We start from the raw sequence: 20,726 nt of genomic DNA, 5'->3' as shown, positions 1-20,726 counted from the left end.
ACCAATCACAGCGACCGGTGCTTAGGAGCTTTGTAGTCTCAAGCGCTGTGAGTGACTCGTGTCCAATTGAGCCGTGCCCAACTGGGTGCCACCCGTGTTTCCAGCTTAACTGTAATGAAATAGAAAGAGAACTGCAATTGGATAATTTTCTTGATGCATATGTTTATGCGGCTATGCAAGTTTGTGTGGATATACCCTTAATCGTGTCGTTAATCGCGCACGGACTATGAGCATTAATGTAGAAAAGTGGTCATTTATCAATTTGTGAACATTTTCGACTTTCGAGGGAAAGAATCAAAATCCTTGGGTGTACGTTGGGTTGAAAATCCACACCTAAGATTCCAGGGGAATCTCAAGAAGAAGAAGAAGAAGAGAGTAGATAATGGCGACCCCGAGCAATCCCGGGAACATCAACCTAAGGAGTACTTTTTAAGTGTGAAGCCTCTATCCCCTGTAGACACTATAATCACAGGATTTTTCGATCTCGATTCATCGCATATGTGGTGTACTGTGATCTTTTTGGGGATCGGAAAACTAAACAGGGGAATCAGTTAAAAGAAGAACTTAATTGGTTTTCTCTCAAATCAATTGCGCAATCGCACTGTTGGCAAATTTCGATGCGCAGCAGCCGTCAAATCCGATCCCTAAAGAACGTACCCTTTCTGTGTGATAGCCTAGAGGCACCATGCACGTAAAATTCAAATTCAAATATCCGTCGAGGCACAATGAATGTTACTACTGGCGTACGAGTAAGAATATATGATGACGAAAAGTGCATCCACGAGCACGAGACTGACCGGTCTGATGGAGACGACCTGAGGACTTTGATACAGAATCTGCGGGATATGCAGTCAGAGATCAACAGTTTTTTAACCACACTTATTGAACGACGAGATGTGTCCAGTGGTACGCTTAATAGCTTGATTGTACGCGTAACTGTAAATAATTTTTCCTCCTGTATAATTTATGTACAATTCAATTTTTGCAATTTGACAGAAATGATGAAGCAATCGATCTCTTCGGACATTGACTCAGATTCCCTCGACGAAGAGAAGGAAGAGAAGAAGGAAGACGAAATACGGACTAACCCCAAAAAATCCAAATTATCCTAAATTGTGTAGTCCATTAATAAATATTACACTGTTGATACTTCAATATAGCGTACAAGTGTCGTTTTATAAATACATTCTCATTTATAATAGTTCCAACTGCATGATTCCGAAGCATGTTATTTTTATCGAATTCGCTGTACCCATGATGACAACTGGGTAGCGGCTAGAGCGCAATAACACGCGTTTCCTGCGTGAGAACAATAGCCGTTAACTGTTAAGTATCGACGACAGACGTGGCGGTTCGAACAGCCTGGCCAAGACCCACGTACACGACTCGGTAATTTGCCATTGCACCCCCGTCAAATCAATTATTTTTCCATTTCTGTTCAGTATTCTACATAAGTATTTCTCAGATCGTCTAGCTACGTCTATCGAGAACGTTCATAACCTAGCAAGAACGTTCGCACAATCCTTTCCCCCGATATTACATACTGTTTCTATTCTTATAGCAATAAGAATAATTTTTTAGGCTAAATACTATTGTCAATTTAATTCATCTGATTACGAAGATGTGATATAAACAAAAAATAGAAAGCTTGCAGTTGTATTTATTTGACTATTTAATATGTGTGTAGAAAATATAATTGCTCTCTAAAAACTGTTCTCGTTTTCAAATGTTCATGTTAAAAAATTTTATACATCTTTTTTTTGTCTTTAAAGTAAATAAAAATGTATTCACGATAAACTTTATGTATTTTGTTTCTGCTGAAGTTCACAGCTGATTTTTGAAATCTTTGTTTTTAAGCGAGAATATGTCTACTATATTGTCAAACGAGGCTCAACTGCGTTACATGATAGAATGGTTTCAAGAATGGTCCGAGATGCAGCGGAATGATTTTCTGGGCGTGTTGCTGGAGAATTGTGGTCCTGCAGGACTAGTGAATGGATTGGTGACTGGAATGGAGAAGTTGAATTGCGAATCTGACAGGCCACCTAGCTTGTTTCAGTGTCGCGTCAAGCTCTTCAGAGAGTGGAGTAGCAATTGGTCGCAATACGAGAAAAATTCTTTGTTGGCAGCTATTAAGAATACAGACAGTAAGTTTGCTGAAATGTATGAAGAAAGATTATCATCATTAGGAGAAGACAAACAGTAATAAGCAAGCATTTTATGCTGTATAACTTACAAATTCCAAACAGAGAGACATGTATGTCTGTTTTAAAAATTAATATAAATTTAGGGCTTTTTATATTGTATATTTATTTCTTATACATATATATATATATATATATGTGAGCATTTAATTTGAAAGTGTCATAAATAAAACCATGTTAATTATATCAAGTTGTTCCCATAGCATAATTATATTCTTTATACAGAGTTTCTTATTTTATCCTTTGTATCAAAATATCTCGAAAAGTACAAAAGGTATAAAAAAAATTTCAAATAAAAATTTTATGACTGAGGGAGACATACAAAAGTACTATTAGTTTAATCTCGGGTGGTGTTAAGGAACAAGTTCACTTTGAATTTTTTAAATAAAACCCCTACTTTTCATTGCATATTCTCTTAGGTTACTTTGAGAACTTTTCAAAACACTATATTTCAAAACAAAATATTTTTCATTTAGTACTTTTCGAGATATAATGTTTGAAAGTTATACAGTACCGTCAGTTATTAATATTATCCAAAATGTCCAACTGATGGCTAAAATCTTTTGACTGTTGTAACATATTCAAAAGACAAATGGAACCATCTTAGGTATGTTCCCTTTGAAGTCATAAAACTTTTGTTTAAAACATTTTTCCATATTTTTTATACTTTTTGAAATATTTCGATGCGAAAGTTAAAATGGGAGATCCTGTATATCAAAATTTAATTTATGTCGCTTTCAATAAAAGAATTCTTTTTAACTCTCACATTGGCATCATAAAATATTTATAAAAATATATATCATTGTGAAATAGATGTAGCTAAGATATCAAAAATAATAAGAATGGAGAAGTAATAAAGGGCTCGAAATAACAAATATTAGAATAAATAAAAATAGTATAGAATATATAAGAGCCAACTGCAGAACTTGTTGTAAATTGATTTATTTATTTCTAATATTAATGATAAGAAAATTTAAGAATGATGTCCGACTTAAAAAATTTAATACACTGTTGTTTGACATGTTTCGGCTGCGGGATTGAGCCCTCTTCAGAATGCAATAAAAATTGTATAATAAAGAGACTACCTCTTCTTGTATGAAAATCATTTTCGATATGAAAAACATTAGAAATATAATTTAATCATCGCGTTCATAATTACGCATAAAGTTCTGTGATTGGCTCTTATGTACTATATTTATTTATTTTAATGTAAGATATCAAATTAATAGAAATTCCTTAAAATCAGTCAGACAATTATACAGATATCTACAAAATTGTACTTGTTTTTCTTATTTTTTTAGATTTATAGAAAAATATGTTTTTTATTATATATACATTCCTCTGTGTTTGCATTTCATATTTTATATACTTAAAACATTATCATTATATTCACATTTCATCTACATTAATTATTATTAATTATTATAGATTTCATACAGATATAACGTAAAGGGCTGTAAAAATAAAATTATGCGAAATAGGGATTAGTTTAGATTTAAGAAAACGTAATTAATTTTTTAAGAAATATAATAAAGAATATAATTTTCAAAATTAATGTTAGTATATTAATAATAATTATATAGTTTCAAGAACTTTTAATAAATTTTAATAAGACGCGAGAGTAATTCTTCAACTGAAAATCTGGTTTATGACTCAAAATCTCAGATGTGTTGTACATTTCTCACAGGCTTAATTTTAATTTTTAGAAAAAGATAAATTTTTCTAGATAAATTAATTTTAGATTATAAAAAAGTTTACACTTGTAATTCCCTTACAATATATCAGTGTGTAAAGTATGTAAATATATATATTTTGTGTCGCGCACGCGCTCACACACACACGCGCGCGCGCGCGCGCGCACGCACACACACGCACACACACATACAGACAGAAACTTCTGAAATTGATATAAAAGAAATTTATTATATTATAATAAATACATTCCTTAAATATTGTTTATCCTTAAATATATTTTAATAACTTTTATCTACTCCAGTCCTAGAATATTTTTAAAAATAACACTGGAAAACACGGATTTTTTGTCGGGCCGAAGGCAACTGTTTCCGATAGGTTTTTTCCCGAATTCGAATTTAGTAACGAAAGTAGTGAGTTAGCTCTAGTTTTTAAACAAAACAGGGTCAAAAGTGCAAAAAAACGTGTTTTTGTCATCTTTCAACATTTGTAGGAAAACAATGGAAGCTCCTAGAACCTCCTAGTTGTGTTAAAAGCTTAAACTTTGCCCCTTTTTAGGCTACAGATTGAAATTGCGATGCCATTAATTTAAAATACCCTCAGTAACAATTTTTTACAATAATAAAAACAATTATATACAATAATTTTTTATGATTCTTATATAAATTTATATTATTTTTTTTGCGATGCTTTTAACTTTTCCAATTCAATAAATGTTAACCCTCAGTACACACAAAGAGTTAGCGTAACCCCATCCGGTTTTTTTAAAATAATACAGGTAGTTTTTTGTGTTTCTATATGAATTTTTATACAAATCAATTTTTTTTAAGAATTTCGCAAATAATATTAAGATAAGATCAAATAAAAAATACTTTATAAGATATTTTATGTATCCAAAATATATTTAATTGATATATTTTAGAATCAAATATATTTTTTATAAGTAATTCATTTTTTGGTGATTTAATATTTTTTTACATGAAATAGAGATATTGATTTACATATTTTATGAAAAATGCGAAGATTATTATATACTTGTTTTATTTTTAATTTTTTTGTCGGAATAGATGCGAATTTTATTTTTTCGGTTTTTGTTGTAGCCATTTTAAGCATATTGCTTTAATTGCACTTTGACCAAGTCTATCTGATTCTTTTAAAATCCTCCTTATATCTTGTGCTCTAGAATATTTCACTGCAAGCAGGTATGCAGCTTTCAGTTGTTTATTTTCAATGTACGCATTTATCTGGAAAAGAATAATATTGCAAAATATATAAATAAAGTACATTAGAAATCTCTTTTGGCATATTTAAAAAGTATTACAAAGTTTGTGTATATTTACATGTGCTCACATATTGATATATAAAGTGATTTAACTAAATTTTATGATTTATTTTAGCACAACTTTTGACTTGAGGGAGAGTTACATCTGAGATGTGAGTTTATTACGGCGTCAAATCTTATCTGATAACGTTTCTAAGTCTAAAAGGTCATCTAAAAATCAAACAAAAATTCATTTTTTTAATTTTTAAAATTAAAAATGATAAAGTCATAGAGGTCATAATTGTACGAATCGAACATTATCTCAAGATCAAACAAAAATCGATGTAATTTTACAAAAATCAAAATTCTGTTGACCACCAAAAAATTTCGGACATTGATTAACGTACTTTATCCTAAGATTTCTGATTCTCACACTGTAAAACGAAAATTTACTAAAACGTACAAATTTCAAATTCGTGAATATTTTTTAAATCTATAATAAAACCATGATAAGAGCTTTAATTACTCTCAAAAGTATGACAAGTTTTGTGGAACAATCCACGATTATCTAGCGTTCTTCCATCATCTTTTAACGATTTTTAGAGAACATGGTTTAGATAATCTGGAAACTTTATCAGATAAAATCTACTGCCATAAGTCCATATCTCAAATACTGACCTCGTCAAAGGATGTCAAAGGAACAAAAGTTAGAGTCAAACAGATCGTAAAATTTAGCAAAATCATCCTGTATATTGATATAATTGAAATGAATCTCACTCTCAGTTCTGTGTCGATTATCAGTCTGATTAAAATATCTATATGATTCTTGAGTGTTGGAATCTGTTCAGTGTACGAATGAGTCAACAATAATTTCACACAGTGTGCCAAAACATGATCCGAAATAATGTGAGCATTAGGTGCTCCAGAGCTACGGCAACACTTGATCAACTGCTCGATTGCAGCTACATTATTTTTTAAAGCTAACACATGGCCAGCTAAAGAATACATCTTCTGTTGTGGAAGATTATAATCTGTAAAAGAGTGATACACACACATTGACAAAATATTAGTTCATCTATAACACATATTATTACGAGTTTATTGCATTTTGTATATATTTCATTCCACATCGTTGCTACCAACCTTGCATTATCCTGAAAGCTATGCCAAATCCTTCTTCAATATCGCGGCCGCACAATATAGCTAAAACGGCTAGATGTATCTTCTGTTGTTGGTTGCCAAATAATGTAGGTAACTGAAGTGTCTGAAAATTATCGCTGTCAATATCTGGAAAGAGATTAAAAAATGCAGTTGAAGGTCTTTCCTCTTTTTCACAGTTTGCTAGAAACTTGACGATTTCCGTCTGTCTGCATATAGTGTTTATATGTCTGTCTATCTCCGAGGGTTCCATCACTAAAGTATTTTGGCCGCTGTGATCAGAGTTTATGTTTTTTTTTCTTTTAGTCAAGCTCTCCGTCTGCAATTCCAACTCCAAGTGCTTTTGAGCGTCTTGTAACAGATGCGCTCTATTGTGCAAGTCTGAATAAGTGTTCGCTTCATTGGTATAAAAACGAATGCATGTCATCGACGCTCGTACATAGTCTCTCATAAAGAGTTGTATCTGATATAAAATATGCCAATATTGTTTTCTTTCCATGAAATGACAGACGAATATTAAATATTTCCGCCAAGTAACTAAAGTAGGATCTTTCGCCCTCATCGCATTGTGAAGTTTCTCGATGTGGCCGTTCTTTAAACAGTACAAATAAACTCCGTTAAGAAATAGATCACGTTCTATGTTATTATCTAAGATATATACAAGGCACTTATCAAACTCTTTATGTCTCAAGAAAAATTGTAAAATAGAGGTGTAACTTCCGTATGCCAATAGATAATACAAACTTTCTTGATAATAAACCGTTTGATTGGCGGGTATTACATATTTAACGTTAAATTGATTTTGGCTAACAGCTTTCAGACTATTGAGCGTTTGTAGGATTTCTTGCGCCGTATCAGACTTGGATTGCAGACTTGGATGCTGTGTTCGGGATCGATGAATGCTTAAGGTATCTAATATTTGAAGAATCTCCGTTAGCAACGGTGGATCTTTTAACGGCCGACATTTAAAATATTCGTTTCTTCTTAAGTGACCAGTTTTGCACGCTTGTTTTTCCTCATCCGATATTTCGTTCCCCTTCTGCGCGGACTGCATCATCTTTACCGTTAATTCTTTCTTGGGACTTTCGATTGGTTCCTTGGGATAAAACAGCATGACCCAATCGTCAAGATCCTCGTATGTAATTTTATCAAGGCAATGTTGAAACTTCTCTTTCGCCTGTTCTAAATGTCCCACCTTCAAGCAAGCTTTTCCCCATGCGGCCCACACGCCCTGTGTATCCAATCCTGCTTTCGTGCTGACGTCCAACGCCAACGTCCAACGCTCCTTCTCAGTGAGGAGATCACGCAATTTCCTCAGCGTGTGCTCGTCGAGGTCGTCCATCGGTATAAGAGTCACACAATCGGATTGGACTAGAGTTGCAATTAGATCCACCTGCGATAAGAATCGATCGCAGTGCGCGAGGCCAGTATTAAATCCAAATTTTGCGCATTTCATTTTAGCCGCGGTTAGCAGAGAACGGATCATCTTGATGATTACCGCATGATCGATTTCGGGATTTATCTTGTCTCCACTAACGGGTTGGAGTAATCGTTTCATCTCATCGCAACGGTCTAATAAGAAACTATATAAATAAATTATTTTATTTATTTCTTATAAATTAAATATAATTTATTTTATTATATTTCTTATATTTCTCACTATACTTATTACCTGGTATATATTTTAGAATCGCAATATAAGTTAAGAATAGCAAGACACAGCGAAATATTTGGCGCATATTCAAATGAGAACTCTTCTCTTATGGTGCAATTGTGCTTTTCGTCTTTTGTCAATCGCCAATAATCAAACAGCTCACTACTGGATGTCGATGGAACACCTTGCGCCGCACGCATCTGTAATATCGTTTGATGTTTGCAATCATCGCATACGCGTACCAACACGGAACTGGGATAACCAGCAACTTGCATACGATGCCGAGAACACATAGCACAAATAACACGGCCACATCGTCGACAGTGATGTCGTCTGTTAAACATTGAAAATATCACAGCCTTGCAGCAATTGCACTCTTTAGCCTGTTAAATATCAGATTTCATTATGTAAATTTACTAATAATTTACTATATATTTTTTTTATAATGTACTATAATATATGTATATCAGACCACCCATTTAAAACCGAGGTAAATGGTTTTTATAAAAACTCCCCAAAATTTTAATAAGTAAATTAGGTACGTATCGAACGTTCATATCTCAACTTCCGGTTCCGACCGTAAATGAGCTATCTTGACCAGAAGTTGATTTTTTTTTAATCGAACTTCAAAATTGTTTCATGATTAATACAGGCATTTTTGAAAAAAATATTTCAGATAAAATTTTATATTTTTTTGCGTAGAATACGAATCTGCAATAAAAAATACCATATTCTACTTGAAAATCGACTTCCTGTTTGGATGACCCATTTCCGGCCAGAATCGGAAGTTGAAAATATCACCAGTACGTACCCGATTTACTTATTAAAATTTTGGAATCATTTACAAAAACCATTTACATCAGTTTTCAATAGGTGATATAGATCTGAAACACCCTGTGTATACACACGCATACTCTTTCTCGCGCGCGCGCGCGCACGCGCGTGCAAGTTTCCGACCAATGACATTTTGTACTCTAATTCATAAGAAAAAACTTGATAAAATTTTAATTATTATCTAGCGTTAATACAAGATGTAGGTAACGAAATCTTGTACTAATACCCGAGAATGATTAAAATTTTATCAGGTTTTTTTTTATAAATTAGTGTACAAAATGTCACTGGCCGGAAACTTTTGCACGCCATCGTGTGTGTATATATATGTGTGTGTGTGTGTGTGTGTGTGTGTATTGATACGCGCGCGTGCGTGCGTGCGTGTGTGTGTGTGTGTGTGTAATACAATATATATTGATTAAAGCATACATAGTTTTGAATGTTTCAAGTTACCCTATCATTCGGGACCCATTCCTCCTTAGTAGGTACATTGACAGGCATAACAAATTCATTATTTTCTGCCTCAAGATTAGGTTGTGACATATTTTTGGTTTTATTTTTTGTACCGTCACGCCGAAACGATACACGAAAATCTAACGACTTTTTGGCGTAAAATTTTATAACTTCATAAAAATTGCTGATGCCTATATCGGGATGTTGTAAATTCTCTTGCAGCGAGTTCAAAATGTTTTGAATATTTTCAAATTTACAATTCATTAATAATTGTTCCAACATCAATAATGGTTCTTTTATCAAATGGATATATAACGATCTGTCTTTATCTTCCAACAGCTTTAGAATTTGTAGTCCTATCAAAGTTTTCCGATACTTCGGTCGCTCTGCTATTTTGCAGTAGTCTAACAAATAGTTAGTGATAAATTGTAATGCGCTGATAGATTCTAATTTTTTAAGCACCCCTTTACATATTTTCATTGGTTGACTCAACGGTAACGCTTGAAGAAACTAAAATATTATCGAATCAATGATAAGTATTTTCGAAGCTGATTATATGATTATGATCTTTATAAATAAATTCTTGATTACCTTTAAAGCTTGCTTGAAATCTTGCTGTTCATTTTTTAAAAGACCTATTAAAAAGTCTTGGCTCATAGGGGTTTGCATCTCCAAAGAAAAGGCTTGACATTCCAGCCACTCCAAACATAACTCGAACTGATCTGCGTCGATTAGGGACTTAATAATTTTAAATGGATCGATCTTCTCCGTACAATATACAATATCATACCACGTAATGTCTGACTTATTCATACAGTACGGAATCATTTTATGGAAGATCGTTATTCTGCACAAGATATCATTCATCCGATGTTTGCAGTGCACTGGCAATTTGTGATTGTGCTCGTGCTGCAATGCGTGACATAATGCGTGCTCACATAAAATCATAGGCCACTTGTTAACATTGTGTAATATCGTTTGCGTCAATATATGTATATCTTTGATTTGATACAGATACTGCAGCATACTTGTGACAGATAGTACACCTAAATTGGAGAGCATGTGACTTAAAATCAAATCCTTGAAGCGCTGTAACTCTACACTGTATTTTATAATGATGTCAGCTAGAGCGTTTAACATCTCCAAAGAATCCTGCCAATTGTGATCTTTTCTAAGTTCAAAATAATGCCATAACTCGTGCTCAGGTACGCTATCATGAATAGCGGCAAGAATTTGGTTATTGTTAAATAAAAGTTTTAGCTTGTTCATCCACGGAGAATTCACAAGATTCTCAAGACACACTATACGTTTTATATTATCATAATTGTTCTCTAAAATAGTCGGATTTTCGTTATGCATTCTCTGTACAAGATAAGAGACGAGCCAACAATGTCTTTCCAGATATTGCAATAAACTAGTTCTTAGTATACGAGTCTGCCAAAGTGATGTCTGTATAAGATTTATGGTTGTGACATTAGATATATTACATTTGGAATATTTTAGTATCACTTCGTATGTATAATTAGACGTCATGTATTCCAGATTTATATCTTCGTTTAATTTTTCGAAATCAGCTATTGAAGGTAAACTTCTGTTAGCGTTTGTCTCACCATCAGTATCTCGTGAAAATGTGTTTTGATACTGCCTCACAAGATTGAGTAAGCTGATTTTTTGTTTTGGTCCATTTATAGACTCATCAGATGACACCAATGAATAATACGCGATATAATCACTAGTCGCTTCATTTAATGCATCGTTTAACGTCTGCGCTTCATACACCTATAATGTTGAACACATTGATCATATCCATCCATTTACCACGACAAATAACACTGTTTAACAAAAAAAATGAGCAAAGGTGATAATTGTTTAGATGCTGGATATGATTCCGTATATTAAAGTGCTCTATCACGTCACAATTTTGAGGAAGAACCTTTCCAATTTTTATCCGGGTTCTGTCTCCTTTATATGTAATAACCAAAATTTAGCTAAAATTTAAGATTATTAGACGATCAAAATATTTCACAATCAAATCTTCATGCTTAAATACAAATTTCTTGTGTGAATTTAAGATAATGCTGTTTAGAGATATATTCTTTGAAATATTGCTAAACAAATCAAATGTACACTTAAAACTTTATGGATATATTTTCGAAGCATTAGACTTTTGATAAATATACATTAAAGAAAAATAAGTGACATTACTAGTGTTCCATGCACTGCATTCATTTTTTTATTAGCAATTATTAGAATAAGGTTCAAATTGTTCAAAACATGAAAGGTGTAAAATATTTTTTAATAATAATATTGTTCAAACTTGAGGATTTTTCAGGTCGTTGAATACTAATTTGATAACCAATAAAATTCAAAATTTAATCAATATGGCAGATATAAAAATTTAAGAATGTTTGAATTTTTGGAATATTTTTTCCACATAATTTACATTGAATTATCAAACTGATATAGATGAATCATATATTAAACAGATTAATATTCAGCAACCTATATCATTTTTAAGTTTGAATAACATAATTAAACCAAATAGAGAGAGATTCTTAAAAGCCTATACAAGTCTGCAATAAAGTTTATTAATAAATATCTTTTTAATCATAATTAGCATGATAAATTCCTTTAAAGAGCTGAAAATCCTGACAATATTAATTCTAATTATAATAAAATTTCTTTAACACGTTACACAATATAGAGATATAATATGCCAAAATACTCTAAAATATTCCTTTTCCAAAACTGTAATCGCAAATTTCTCAAAATTGACGTGATAGAGTAATTTGGATCATATTCAAACGCGATTATATTCAATACCCAAAAACTATGTAAATCCTCATTTTTATGTCAAAACTTAAATTTTTATTGAACAGTGTAATTAATCGATGCGTCAGCTTACACGAATCTCAGGCGTGCCGTAAAACTCATTAGCCATGGCGAAGATAATCCTTGGATTTTGCACAAGATCTAAATCTTGCCATGCCAATTCGTTGAGCTCTTCTACTCGCGTGAAGAATTTAATATCATTCGCGAGCTTACCCAGTAATTTCGATCGAAGAGCAGCGAGTGTCACTAGGCCCAAATCACCAATTATATAACCGATTGACGTCAATGAAATCGTATGCCTCAAACTTTCGAGAGGCGGATCGTTGGACCATACATCTAAACTCGCATGAAGGAACATAACGTTCCAAACATTCAAAAAAAATGTCAATGTTTCGTCTCCTACAGATAATTCGCCCAGATCGAGACTGGCAAGATTCGATGTTTTGTTTAGAATCATTCGTATATCTATATGATCAGAAATACTTCCCAAGTACGAATTATCCAGATGAGATCGTCCTGAACTTACGTTGCACAAAATCTGTAGCAGCTCTGTCAATATTTCCGAAATATATTGATTCGGTCTTTTTATTACATTTTTTACACCCTGTAAAGATATTTCATATTACATTATATTACATATTGTTTATTATATGTATACAGAGGTTGTAAAGACCGTAACAACGCTTAAGGGGAGAATCCTGATATTATATTTTGAGACAAAGACTCTAATATCCAAATATCGAGGTTATAATAATTTGTTAATAAATATCAATAATTTTATCTTCACATACATAATTTTATCTCAATATTAACAAAAAACGACAATTAGCTTTCGCTTTTAGCACTTTGTGTTGTATCACACTTGAACGCGAAAATTTTAGGCGGTAACTTTAACGATTCGCTAACTTTAAATGCTTATAATTGAAAAACTATATTATAGCTTCAATATTTTCATATTAAAATTTTTGTCTTAAAATAATTTCAGGAATCTACTCTTAAACGTTGTTATGATCTTTATGGAACATTGTATATATTATTTATTAGTTAGCACGATTAGTTTCTTACCAATTCTTCTTGATTTTTATTCAGTATAATGTATTCAGAATCTTTGATACTACTGCACTTTTTTTTATCATAACAAGAAACATTCGGATATGCGTTTACAAGGATACTGTATATTAAGTTCACTTGTAAATTAGAAGCGACCTTTTCGAGCTTATCTGGCTCCGTATTCAAGTCGAATATCTGATACCCAAAATAATGATGTAATGGAGTTTTCAATAAATCGGATATTCTTTGTATATTAGTATCATCTAAAAATAAAATAATAAATTAGTATATGTCTAATTAATTAAATTTCTTACTGTATAGTGTCTCATATATAAAATAACTATTTTTTTACAATTTTTCTATGTTTAACACAATTAATTTGTATTAATATCTTCATGTTCTTATATGTATGCATGAATAATATGTGATTATTTTGTATTAATAATAAATAACATGCCAGTCAAAATTAGCACTTTTTTACAAAAAATTTATGCTAAAAAGAAAAAATTCATGTAAACGATTTTTGGCAGATAGAAAAAAGTGTCAGATATTTTTCAATGTACTACATGTATGCACAGTGTCAGGGAAATCGGCGTATGGCACTCGAGTAGTGTTACTTGTAAGATTTAGTAAAACATGATCAAAAATAAATTTTGTGCAAAAAAAGGATGAAATAAAATTAATAAATGAACGAGTTTACTAATACCTGGGATGATAGTAGATATAAGCTGTAGATACAAGTAGATGTTGTAAAGATATTTCTCGCTATCAAAAATATCAGATATTTTTTCTATTGTTTTTAATCCTAAAATATAGTTATTGCTGCAAGATTGCGTCTCCATAATATCTATTCTTTTGAAGTCGTACAGCATATGATAATTATTCTCAAATTCGTTCCAAATGGCATCGTTTTCTCTCCATTCCTTTATACATAACGGAATTCTGGCGTCACACAGTATAACGTTCACAGACACATTATTTCTATTTTCGTAAAACAATTGATAAATTTTTGAAAAGAAACTCGCATGCCCTGTGCTGTCAAACGTTTCACAGAGTTTTAAATACTTCATTGCTACATCACATAGATTACTCGAGATCTGATATGTTTGGCCCATAGTCAAACTTAGATCCAGCACGCTAAGAGTTAATATTTCGTTGCTACGTAAAATACTTGTATCTAATATTAGTAAATGTACTTGTTGAGATGCGAAAAATGTTTCAAGTTGGTTGATATACTTAGAGGACTGTACACCTTCCTGTGCAGCAAATTTTATATTCTGTAAACGTATTGTAACACATCTTACTTATATTACAATAAGATTTATCATACAAATCGTAAAATATATTTACCTCTAATGTAGAAGTTTTTGAGCTTTCTTTAAAGGAATCTATTGTGTCTAAAGTACGAATGTGTTTATATAGATTCTGCTTAAACGTGTGTAGTGCTTCTGAAAATCGAATCTCACCATCCAATTGTGTGTTTTCCATATGGAACATCTAGGGAATAGAATATATTCCTAAATGATATTAGAAGAAGCTTAAAATGCTAAATCAAAAAGCAGTTATATTACTGTTAATAATTCAGATTCGTATTTTACAAACAATTTCACATGCAGTTAAATACTTAAAACAAACTCTATTTGTAATCTTTAATTCAAATCATAATATTTTGATCAAAGTTGTAATAATTATTCAGTATAGATTGATGTACGGGATACCAAAGTCTTTGAAATTGCGTTGGATGATGCAAATTACGACGAAGAAAATGAAAACGAAATGATTCAACCAGTGGATCTTGCGGATTTGAAATCTCTTGTAAAAGACGAAAGCAGATATGAACCATTACATTCTCATGTAAAATATTACAATGAGCGTAACGCCGAAAGTAAAAACCGGTATTCAGATATATTTCTGCTGCAACCACGTATAAAAGAAATATTCAATTTAGAACAAGAAAATAAACCATTTATTGCTGGTTTTAAGCATAATTTAGATAAGGTAAATATTTTTATTGAAAAAAGTAAAAGTGTCAAACGTTTTTCATTATTAAATCTATATTTACAAAAAAAAACCAGTAGAAAATAGAAAAATTTTTTAATTTCAAATGCTTGTGAGGCAATACATAATTATTAAAAAGATACTTAAAAGATAAAAATGAAATTTGAAGTTTGTATTTTGGTAAATTTTTTTGTACTGATTAAGTGAGATAATTAATTTTCTAATGATAATTGTTCAAGGCTAATTGCCTTTATTTACAAATGGCACGTAACAAAAATTAACGTGTCATTTCTCGTTTCTAACGTCACGATTCAATATAGCTAATTACTTAAGAGTCTTAATTGGTATCAATAGTTTGTCAAAATACATTCTTCAAGTTCCATCTTCGTTTTTTCTGTATCATAATTATTAAATATGTTTACGAGCATTCAAATTTCTTAATTTTTTCCTGTTTCCTACTGCACCACTTTTTCTTTGAATGTATAATGTATTTCTCCAAAACCATGAAGCAGGCCACTGATGTATAACATCAATTAACACAAACAATTAATCATATTCATTGATTCTAAGAATATAATGTTCATACATTAATCATATTTATTAATTTTTTAAAGAACAAGAGAAATGTACGGAATTTTGAGAGATTACAGAATTATAGAAAAGATACAACAAACGTTGCCGCAGGTACTAATTAATACGTGTAATTAATCACATCATATTATATCAATATTAATAAATGAAAAGAGAAGAAATAACTATTCTTCTGTTGGCAAATAAATAGACAAAAGTATAAAAAGCGTCAGAATAAAACGCGAAGAGATAACAAACTATTATGGAATAATAAACAAAGACATGGATTTTTTCCAAGTTATAAGAAATAGGAATATTACAACTAGTAAGATGGAAACAACGGAATATTTCGTGATAACGCAAGAGACACAATATAACTTGTATGAATATGACCAAAAAACTGCAAGTGAAGAAATCAAAATTACTCTGGATCAGTTTTTAATTTCGGAAAGAAGACCTACAGTTGCAAATAAAAAGAATTCTTATAAAGATTCATATGATGAATACAACAGATTTAAAATGGAATATGAACAGCAGCTGGAATATGACATAAAGCAAGGAAAAGTACTGAATTATAGTCAGAAAGAATCGAAGGATATGCCAAAAGGAGCATTAAAAAGATTAATAGATTTAAAACGATCGAAGAATTGTACAAAGGAGGAACTGAGCAAAATCGGAATCAAAGCAATAGAATGTCTTTCATACGATTATCAGCGCACGAAAGACATAATGACCGCGAAAATGATTCTTTCGAGGACATGGTTGGTTCTCCGAGTTTGGTTGTTAATTTATATTTCTTTGGCAATTCCTTGTTGGTGTCAAAGAGGTAATTTCATCAATCTTGTATCTTTTCTTGGAAAAATTATTATATGGAAATGTTATAATATCGTATATATGAAAATTATACTATATTTTAGGATGGTGTTGCTGCTGTTTCCGTTGTAAATTTTGTTTTCCACGAAAAAGGATCATACTCATCAAACAATATTACGCAATGAATCCGCCTGGCATTTTCGTGAAGGATTTAAAAAAGGAGAAAGATGTGAAAGAGTCTGTTAAATACGAAGCTACTGAATATGAATACAACACATACAAGACTTTCGAAGCTGCAATAAGAAATATATGAATATTAATACATTCGCTATTTGCTAAGCGCATATAATTTAAGATAAATCCAATTCAGATATCCGTTGATTTATATGTTTGTCAGCACTTTTTTATTTAGAAATAGAAACATTTTCCTAGATATGCGAGTAAGAAATACGTTTATATTTCTAAACAATGAATGTGCTAATATTCATAAATTAAAATTATATTTAATCTTACATCATGATATATTGATAATTTGATGTGAATTGTTTGTGCGGCATAAAAACTATTAAAACATTTGTTTAACTTTGATCTAATTTGTACAGAAGACAAAAAGTTAGAAGACAAAAATCAAACACAATAAAAATGCAAATACGAGTAATACTAGATGAATGTGTACATAAAATTTGTTACTTAAAGATATAAAAAAATGTAAACGATTCGACCTTTTGTTTTAAAAATCTTCTTTACTATAATCTTAGAAAACAATTAAATGTGTCAAGTTAACTATAAAATTACATTAGCAAAAACATGTAAATTGTTGTTAAATGGAGTGATAAGGTGCATATAATTCAAGATTCAAATGGTAGTTACACGTTGTAAAATTACGTATCTAGAAATAAAATAAGTTATTATATAGAATGCAAGGTTGGGAAAATTACTTTACAAGTTACTTATAAATTACATTGTATTGGGTCGGAGGAAAAGTTCTGCCGTATTTCGTTAGCTTAAAATTATATACAGAATATATTTGTTGCGAAATTTTCGACTATCTGACGTGAAAGCTTAAAGTTTTTCCTAAAAATTCGTTTTTAAAAAATGTTCCTACGACTTTTTGTTACCAAGTTACATGCGGATTAAATAAAAGAGCATTCTGATTTTGATTGTTTATAATAACTCCGTTAAAAATCATCATATTGCAATTAAAAAATCAGATTCTTAAAGCTGAATCTTTGCTCTATCGAATGATACAATTACTAATTTTTTAAACGTAGAATATAAATTTGAGCTAAAAATATGACATTACTTTTCTTTTAATTATTGCGCAATAATTATAAGGACAATGTAATGTCATTTTTAGCTCAAATTTATATATGTTCTATTTTTCTTAAATTGGTTATTATATCACTCGATAGAGCAACATTTCAACTTTAAGAATCTGTTTTTTTTTTATTACAGTACAATGATTTTTAATGGAGTTATGAGCAATCAAAGTCAGAATACTTTTTTTTACTTATCCGCAAGTAACTCAGGAACAAAAAATCGTAGGCACATTAAAAAAAAATAATTTTGTAGGGAAAGCTTCAAGCTTTCACGACAGATAGTTGAAAATATTTCATTTTTTTCCGCTCATAGTTTCTATATATATGTAAAAATTACAAAACTCACATAAATTCAAAAAATATAGTAAGTATTCAAAAGTAGAGATTTCAAGCTTTAAAACCCTTTCTTTAAATTTAAATTTTGATAATTTTTAATGTAGATATTGTATATATAATTTTAAACTAAAAAATACCGCAGAACTTTTCCTCCGATCTAATATTATACAAATTAAGTAATATTTTTTTATATTATATTTTATCATTTGCTCCAATTTTGAATTACTTTTTGTATTCAATTTCTATAACAAAGGCATATAAAGTAATCTAAAAAGTAACTTTCCCAACCCTGATAGGGTGTCTAATAACCACATCACCTCTCGTGAGCAGGTGGTCGAGGACTAAATTGAATTGAAAAGTCCTGTATCATTTTTTACCTTCCGTAATAGTGTTAACAAGAAATTAATTTCTAAAAATCTTCGAATGAGTGTGTATCAGCCCGGTCATATCTCACCGCGGAATGCAAAGGCTGTGAGGTATGACTGCCCAAGGTCGAACGGATACACGTTCATTCGATGATCTTTCAGAACTTTTTGTTAACTGTTATGAAAATTATAAAAATGGTACAGGACTTTCCGATTGTAACGAATTCAATTGGACGCACTAGTACGTCTAATTGGGTGTTAAAGCCGTTATACAATGATTTAATCTGAATGTAAAAATGAAATGCAAATATTTCGAATTATAAAATACATATTTTACCTCACAGCATAATAAAGTGTACTGAGTATTTCATAATTTGACCAGTTTTTATGTTTATAATAAATATATTTATTTACGTCAATTTATGTACGACGGCTTTAATACACCAGTAATTTAATGCACTGAATGCATCCAATCGAATTCGCTATTAGTTTAGTCCACTTTACGAGCTCACGAGAAATAATCTGGTCATTACTGGACATTCGGTACAAAATTATAGCCGCAGACTTAAATTATCAAAGTTAATCCCGGTTAAAAGTGAATGGTTAAGTGTCAAGTTAACCAATCGATGTATGATATTATGAAATAAGTCACACACACATTCGATATGATGCATTATTAATATAAAACAACATTACCTCAACTACCTCTTGCGCTTTCTGAAAATTGCCTTTCCATAAACAATGGACAATCAAACTTTCTTTCGAGGCTAACATTAAATTTATTAAGGACAGTTTATCTTTCGTTGTCAAATGATCCGTCTTTTCTGCAGTAATTCGTGAACATTTTCTGCGTTTATTTCTGCTTAATAAGCCAGACTCTGAACTACTGTCAGATTTAACTTTAATTTCATCGGAGGTACTATCTCCTTTATAAAAAAATGTGTCCCCTGTGATGCGATGTGGAAAACTCGATGTTTGAGAGATTACAGATTCTAATTTATTTACACCAGAAGGATTATCAGACTCATCTTGTGGCGTACCAACATTTTTAAAAAAATAAAGTCCCATATGAAATTTCAATCTCCAACGAGTATCTATCAATGTTGATGTAAAGGTGGATACATTTTCGCGAAGTTGTTGCATTTCTTTATGCGATCCAAGTACTTGTAATTTATCAATTTCTTCTGTTGTAATCAAAGTACTCTTCCATAAATAGTATAGCATGTCTCTTACAGCATATTTATTAGCTATGAAGCCAGACTTCTCATAGTCTATTGATTTACGAATATTGCAATCATCTTTGGAACTAGCATTTATAACATTGAAATCTTCATAACGTAAAAATAATAAGGAAAATATATTCTCCATTGTCTCTATTCTTAATGAGAGAGGAAACAAAGAAGATAAGTATGACATCATGTCAGAGAAGTATTTAGTAATTTGTTTATGTTCCACGTTATAAAATTCACATAAAAAAATGGCTTTTAAGACGCTTATTATGCAACAATATGCTTGAAAACTCATAGATTGATTCAAAGACACCTCCTTCACTAAATCTTGAATGTCACTATAATCTTGATCATGTATATTTGTTATTAGTTTCAAGACAAAAAGTATATTGTGTTTTTGCAAAAGAGATAAAATTTGTTTTACAGATACTATCTGCTCAATCATATTAGATTGCGAATTTTTTGATTCTTTGGCACTTAATTCTATAAAATGTTGTTTCTTCCACTGTAAAATGTATACCACAATTCTAATATGATTTTTTAAGAGCGCATACAATTTGTTTAAATAATTATCATTGTATAGATTGGGGTAACACTTCTCTAAGAAGAAGTTGATGCACTCACAGATAGAAATACCATTGTCATAGCTTTCGCGAGTATTGATTATTTCCTGTGGACAATCATTTAATACTTTAAATAATAAGACTGGATATAATCTTTTTAATAAGTTACACGATAACAATAATTCAACTTCACTATATCTTCCTTTCATAGTCAAGATATAACATATATCCTGTAACATATAAAAATTTATTCTAATAGTCATTAGTAAATTTTATGTATACATATACATATATAATATACTAACATATAAACTACATGTATGTATATATGTGTGCATTATGTACATGTATACTAGTCTATACTGTATAGTACGCATACATGCAGATATGGTTAGTAA

At 30.9% G+C, this 20,726-nt stretch overlaps 3 protein-coding genes across 5 annotated transcripts in view; 2 read left to right on the top strand and 1 right to left on the bottom strand.

Annotated features, from left to right (window-relative positions):
* The first annotated feature begins 228 nt into the window (after positions 1-228).
* LOC108764051 (uncharacterized protein C14orf119) lies at positions 229-2,287 on the top strand. Its single transcript, XM_018512060.1, has 3 exons — positions 229-906; positions 997-1,389; positions 1,858-2,287. Exon 3 carries the CDS (start codon positions 1,865-1,867, stop codon positions 2,204-2,206), a length of 342 nt encoding a protein of 113 aa, XP_018367562.1. The 5' UTR covers positions 229-906; positions 997-1,389; positions 1,858-1,864; the 3' UTR covers positions 2,207-2,287.
* A 2,654-nt stretch (positions 2,288-4,941) lies between these two features.
* Sptz (zinc finger FYVE-type containing 26 spastizin) overlaps positions 4,942-20,726 on the bottom strand; it is a 17,230-nt gene continuing 1,445 nt past the window's right edge. Inside the window, exons 4-14 of the mRNA XM_018512061.1 lie at positions 19,233-20,558; positions 14,486-14,632; positions 13,842-14,412; positions 13,151-13,398; positions 12,159-12,689; positions 9,845-11,032; positions 9,254-9,763; positions 7,988-8,352; positions 6,301-7,898; positions 5,935-6,188; positions 4,942-5,140 (exon numbers count right to left, since the gene is read on the bottom strand). Of these exons, the coding sequence (XP_018367563.1) occupies positions 4,973-5,140; positions 5,935-6,188; positions 6,301-7,898; positions 7,988-8,352; positions 9,254-9,763; positions 9,845-11,032; positions 12,159-12,689; positions 13,151-13,398; positions 13,842-14,412; positions 14,486-14,632; positions 19,233-20,558 (6,906 nt within the window). The 3' untranslated portion in view covers positions 4,942-4,972. The remainder of the gene's footprint in view (positions 5,141-5,934; positions 6,189-6,300; positions 7,899-7,987; positions 8,353-9,253; positions 9,764-9,844; positions 11,033-12,158; positions 12,690-13,150; positions 13,399-13,841; positions 14,413-14,485; positions 14,633-19,232; positions 20,559-20,726) is intronic.
* Positions 14,381-16,929, top strand: LOC108764036 (uncharacterized). 3 transcript variants are annotated; one of them, XM_018512037.1, is made up of 5 exons: positions 14,381-14,420; positions 14,832-15,133; positions 15,748-15,817; positions 15,915-16,529; positions 16,621-16,929. In XM_018512037.1, the coding sequence occupies exons 2-5, from the start codon at positions 14,912-14,914 to the stop codon at positions 16,827-16,829; spliced, it is 1,116 nt and encodes a 371-aa protein (XP_018367539.1). In that variant the 5' UTR covers positions 14,381-14,420; positions 14,832-14,911; the 3' UTR covers positions 16,830-16,929. The 3 variants fall into 3 exon arrangements, with proteins under 3 accessions (XP_018367539.1, XP_018367538.1, XP_018367540.1); XM_018512036.1 differs by lacking the exon at positions 14,381-14,420 and adding an exon at positions 14,621-14,750 and having other exon boundaries at positions 14,837-15,133; XM_018512038.1 differs by lacking the exon at positions 14,381-14,420 and adding an exon at positions 14,697-14,750.

The sequence above is a fragment of the Trachymyrmex cornetzi genome, unplaced genomic scaffold (genome assembly GCF_001594075.2).
Source record: "Trachymyrmex cornetzi isolate Tcor2-1 unplaced genomic scaffold, Tcor1.1 scaffold392, whole genome shotgun sequence".
Taxonomy (NCBI): Eukaryota; Metazoa; Arthropoda; class Insecta; order Hymenoptera; family Formicidae; genus Trachymyrmex; species Trachymyrmex cornetzi.
The sequence above is the reverse complement of the archived record's forward strand: the minus strand, read 5'-3'. Positions and strand labels throughout refer to the sequence as shown.

What these genes read in the sequence shown, in the direction of transcription:
- LOC108764051 (XM_018512060.1), top strand. Translation starts at nt 1,865, where the DNA reads ATGTCTACTATATTGTCAAACGAGGCTCAACTGCGTTACATGATAGAA.
- LOC108764036 (XM_018512036.1), top strand. Translation starts at nt 14,679, where the DNA reads ATGCTAAATCAAAAAGCAGTTATATTACTGTTAATAATTCAGATTCGT. An exon ending in TTAAGCATAATTTAGATAAG is followed by an intron (nt 15,134 to 15,747) that starts GTAAATATTTTT and finishes AATTTTTTAAAG; the next exon opens with AACAAGAGAAATGTACGGAA. An exon ending in TCCTTGTTGGTGTCAAAGAG is followed by an intron (nt 16,530 to 16,620) that starts GTAATTTCATCA and finishes ACTATATTTTAG; the next exon opens with GATGGTGTTGCTGCTGTTTC.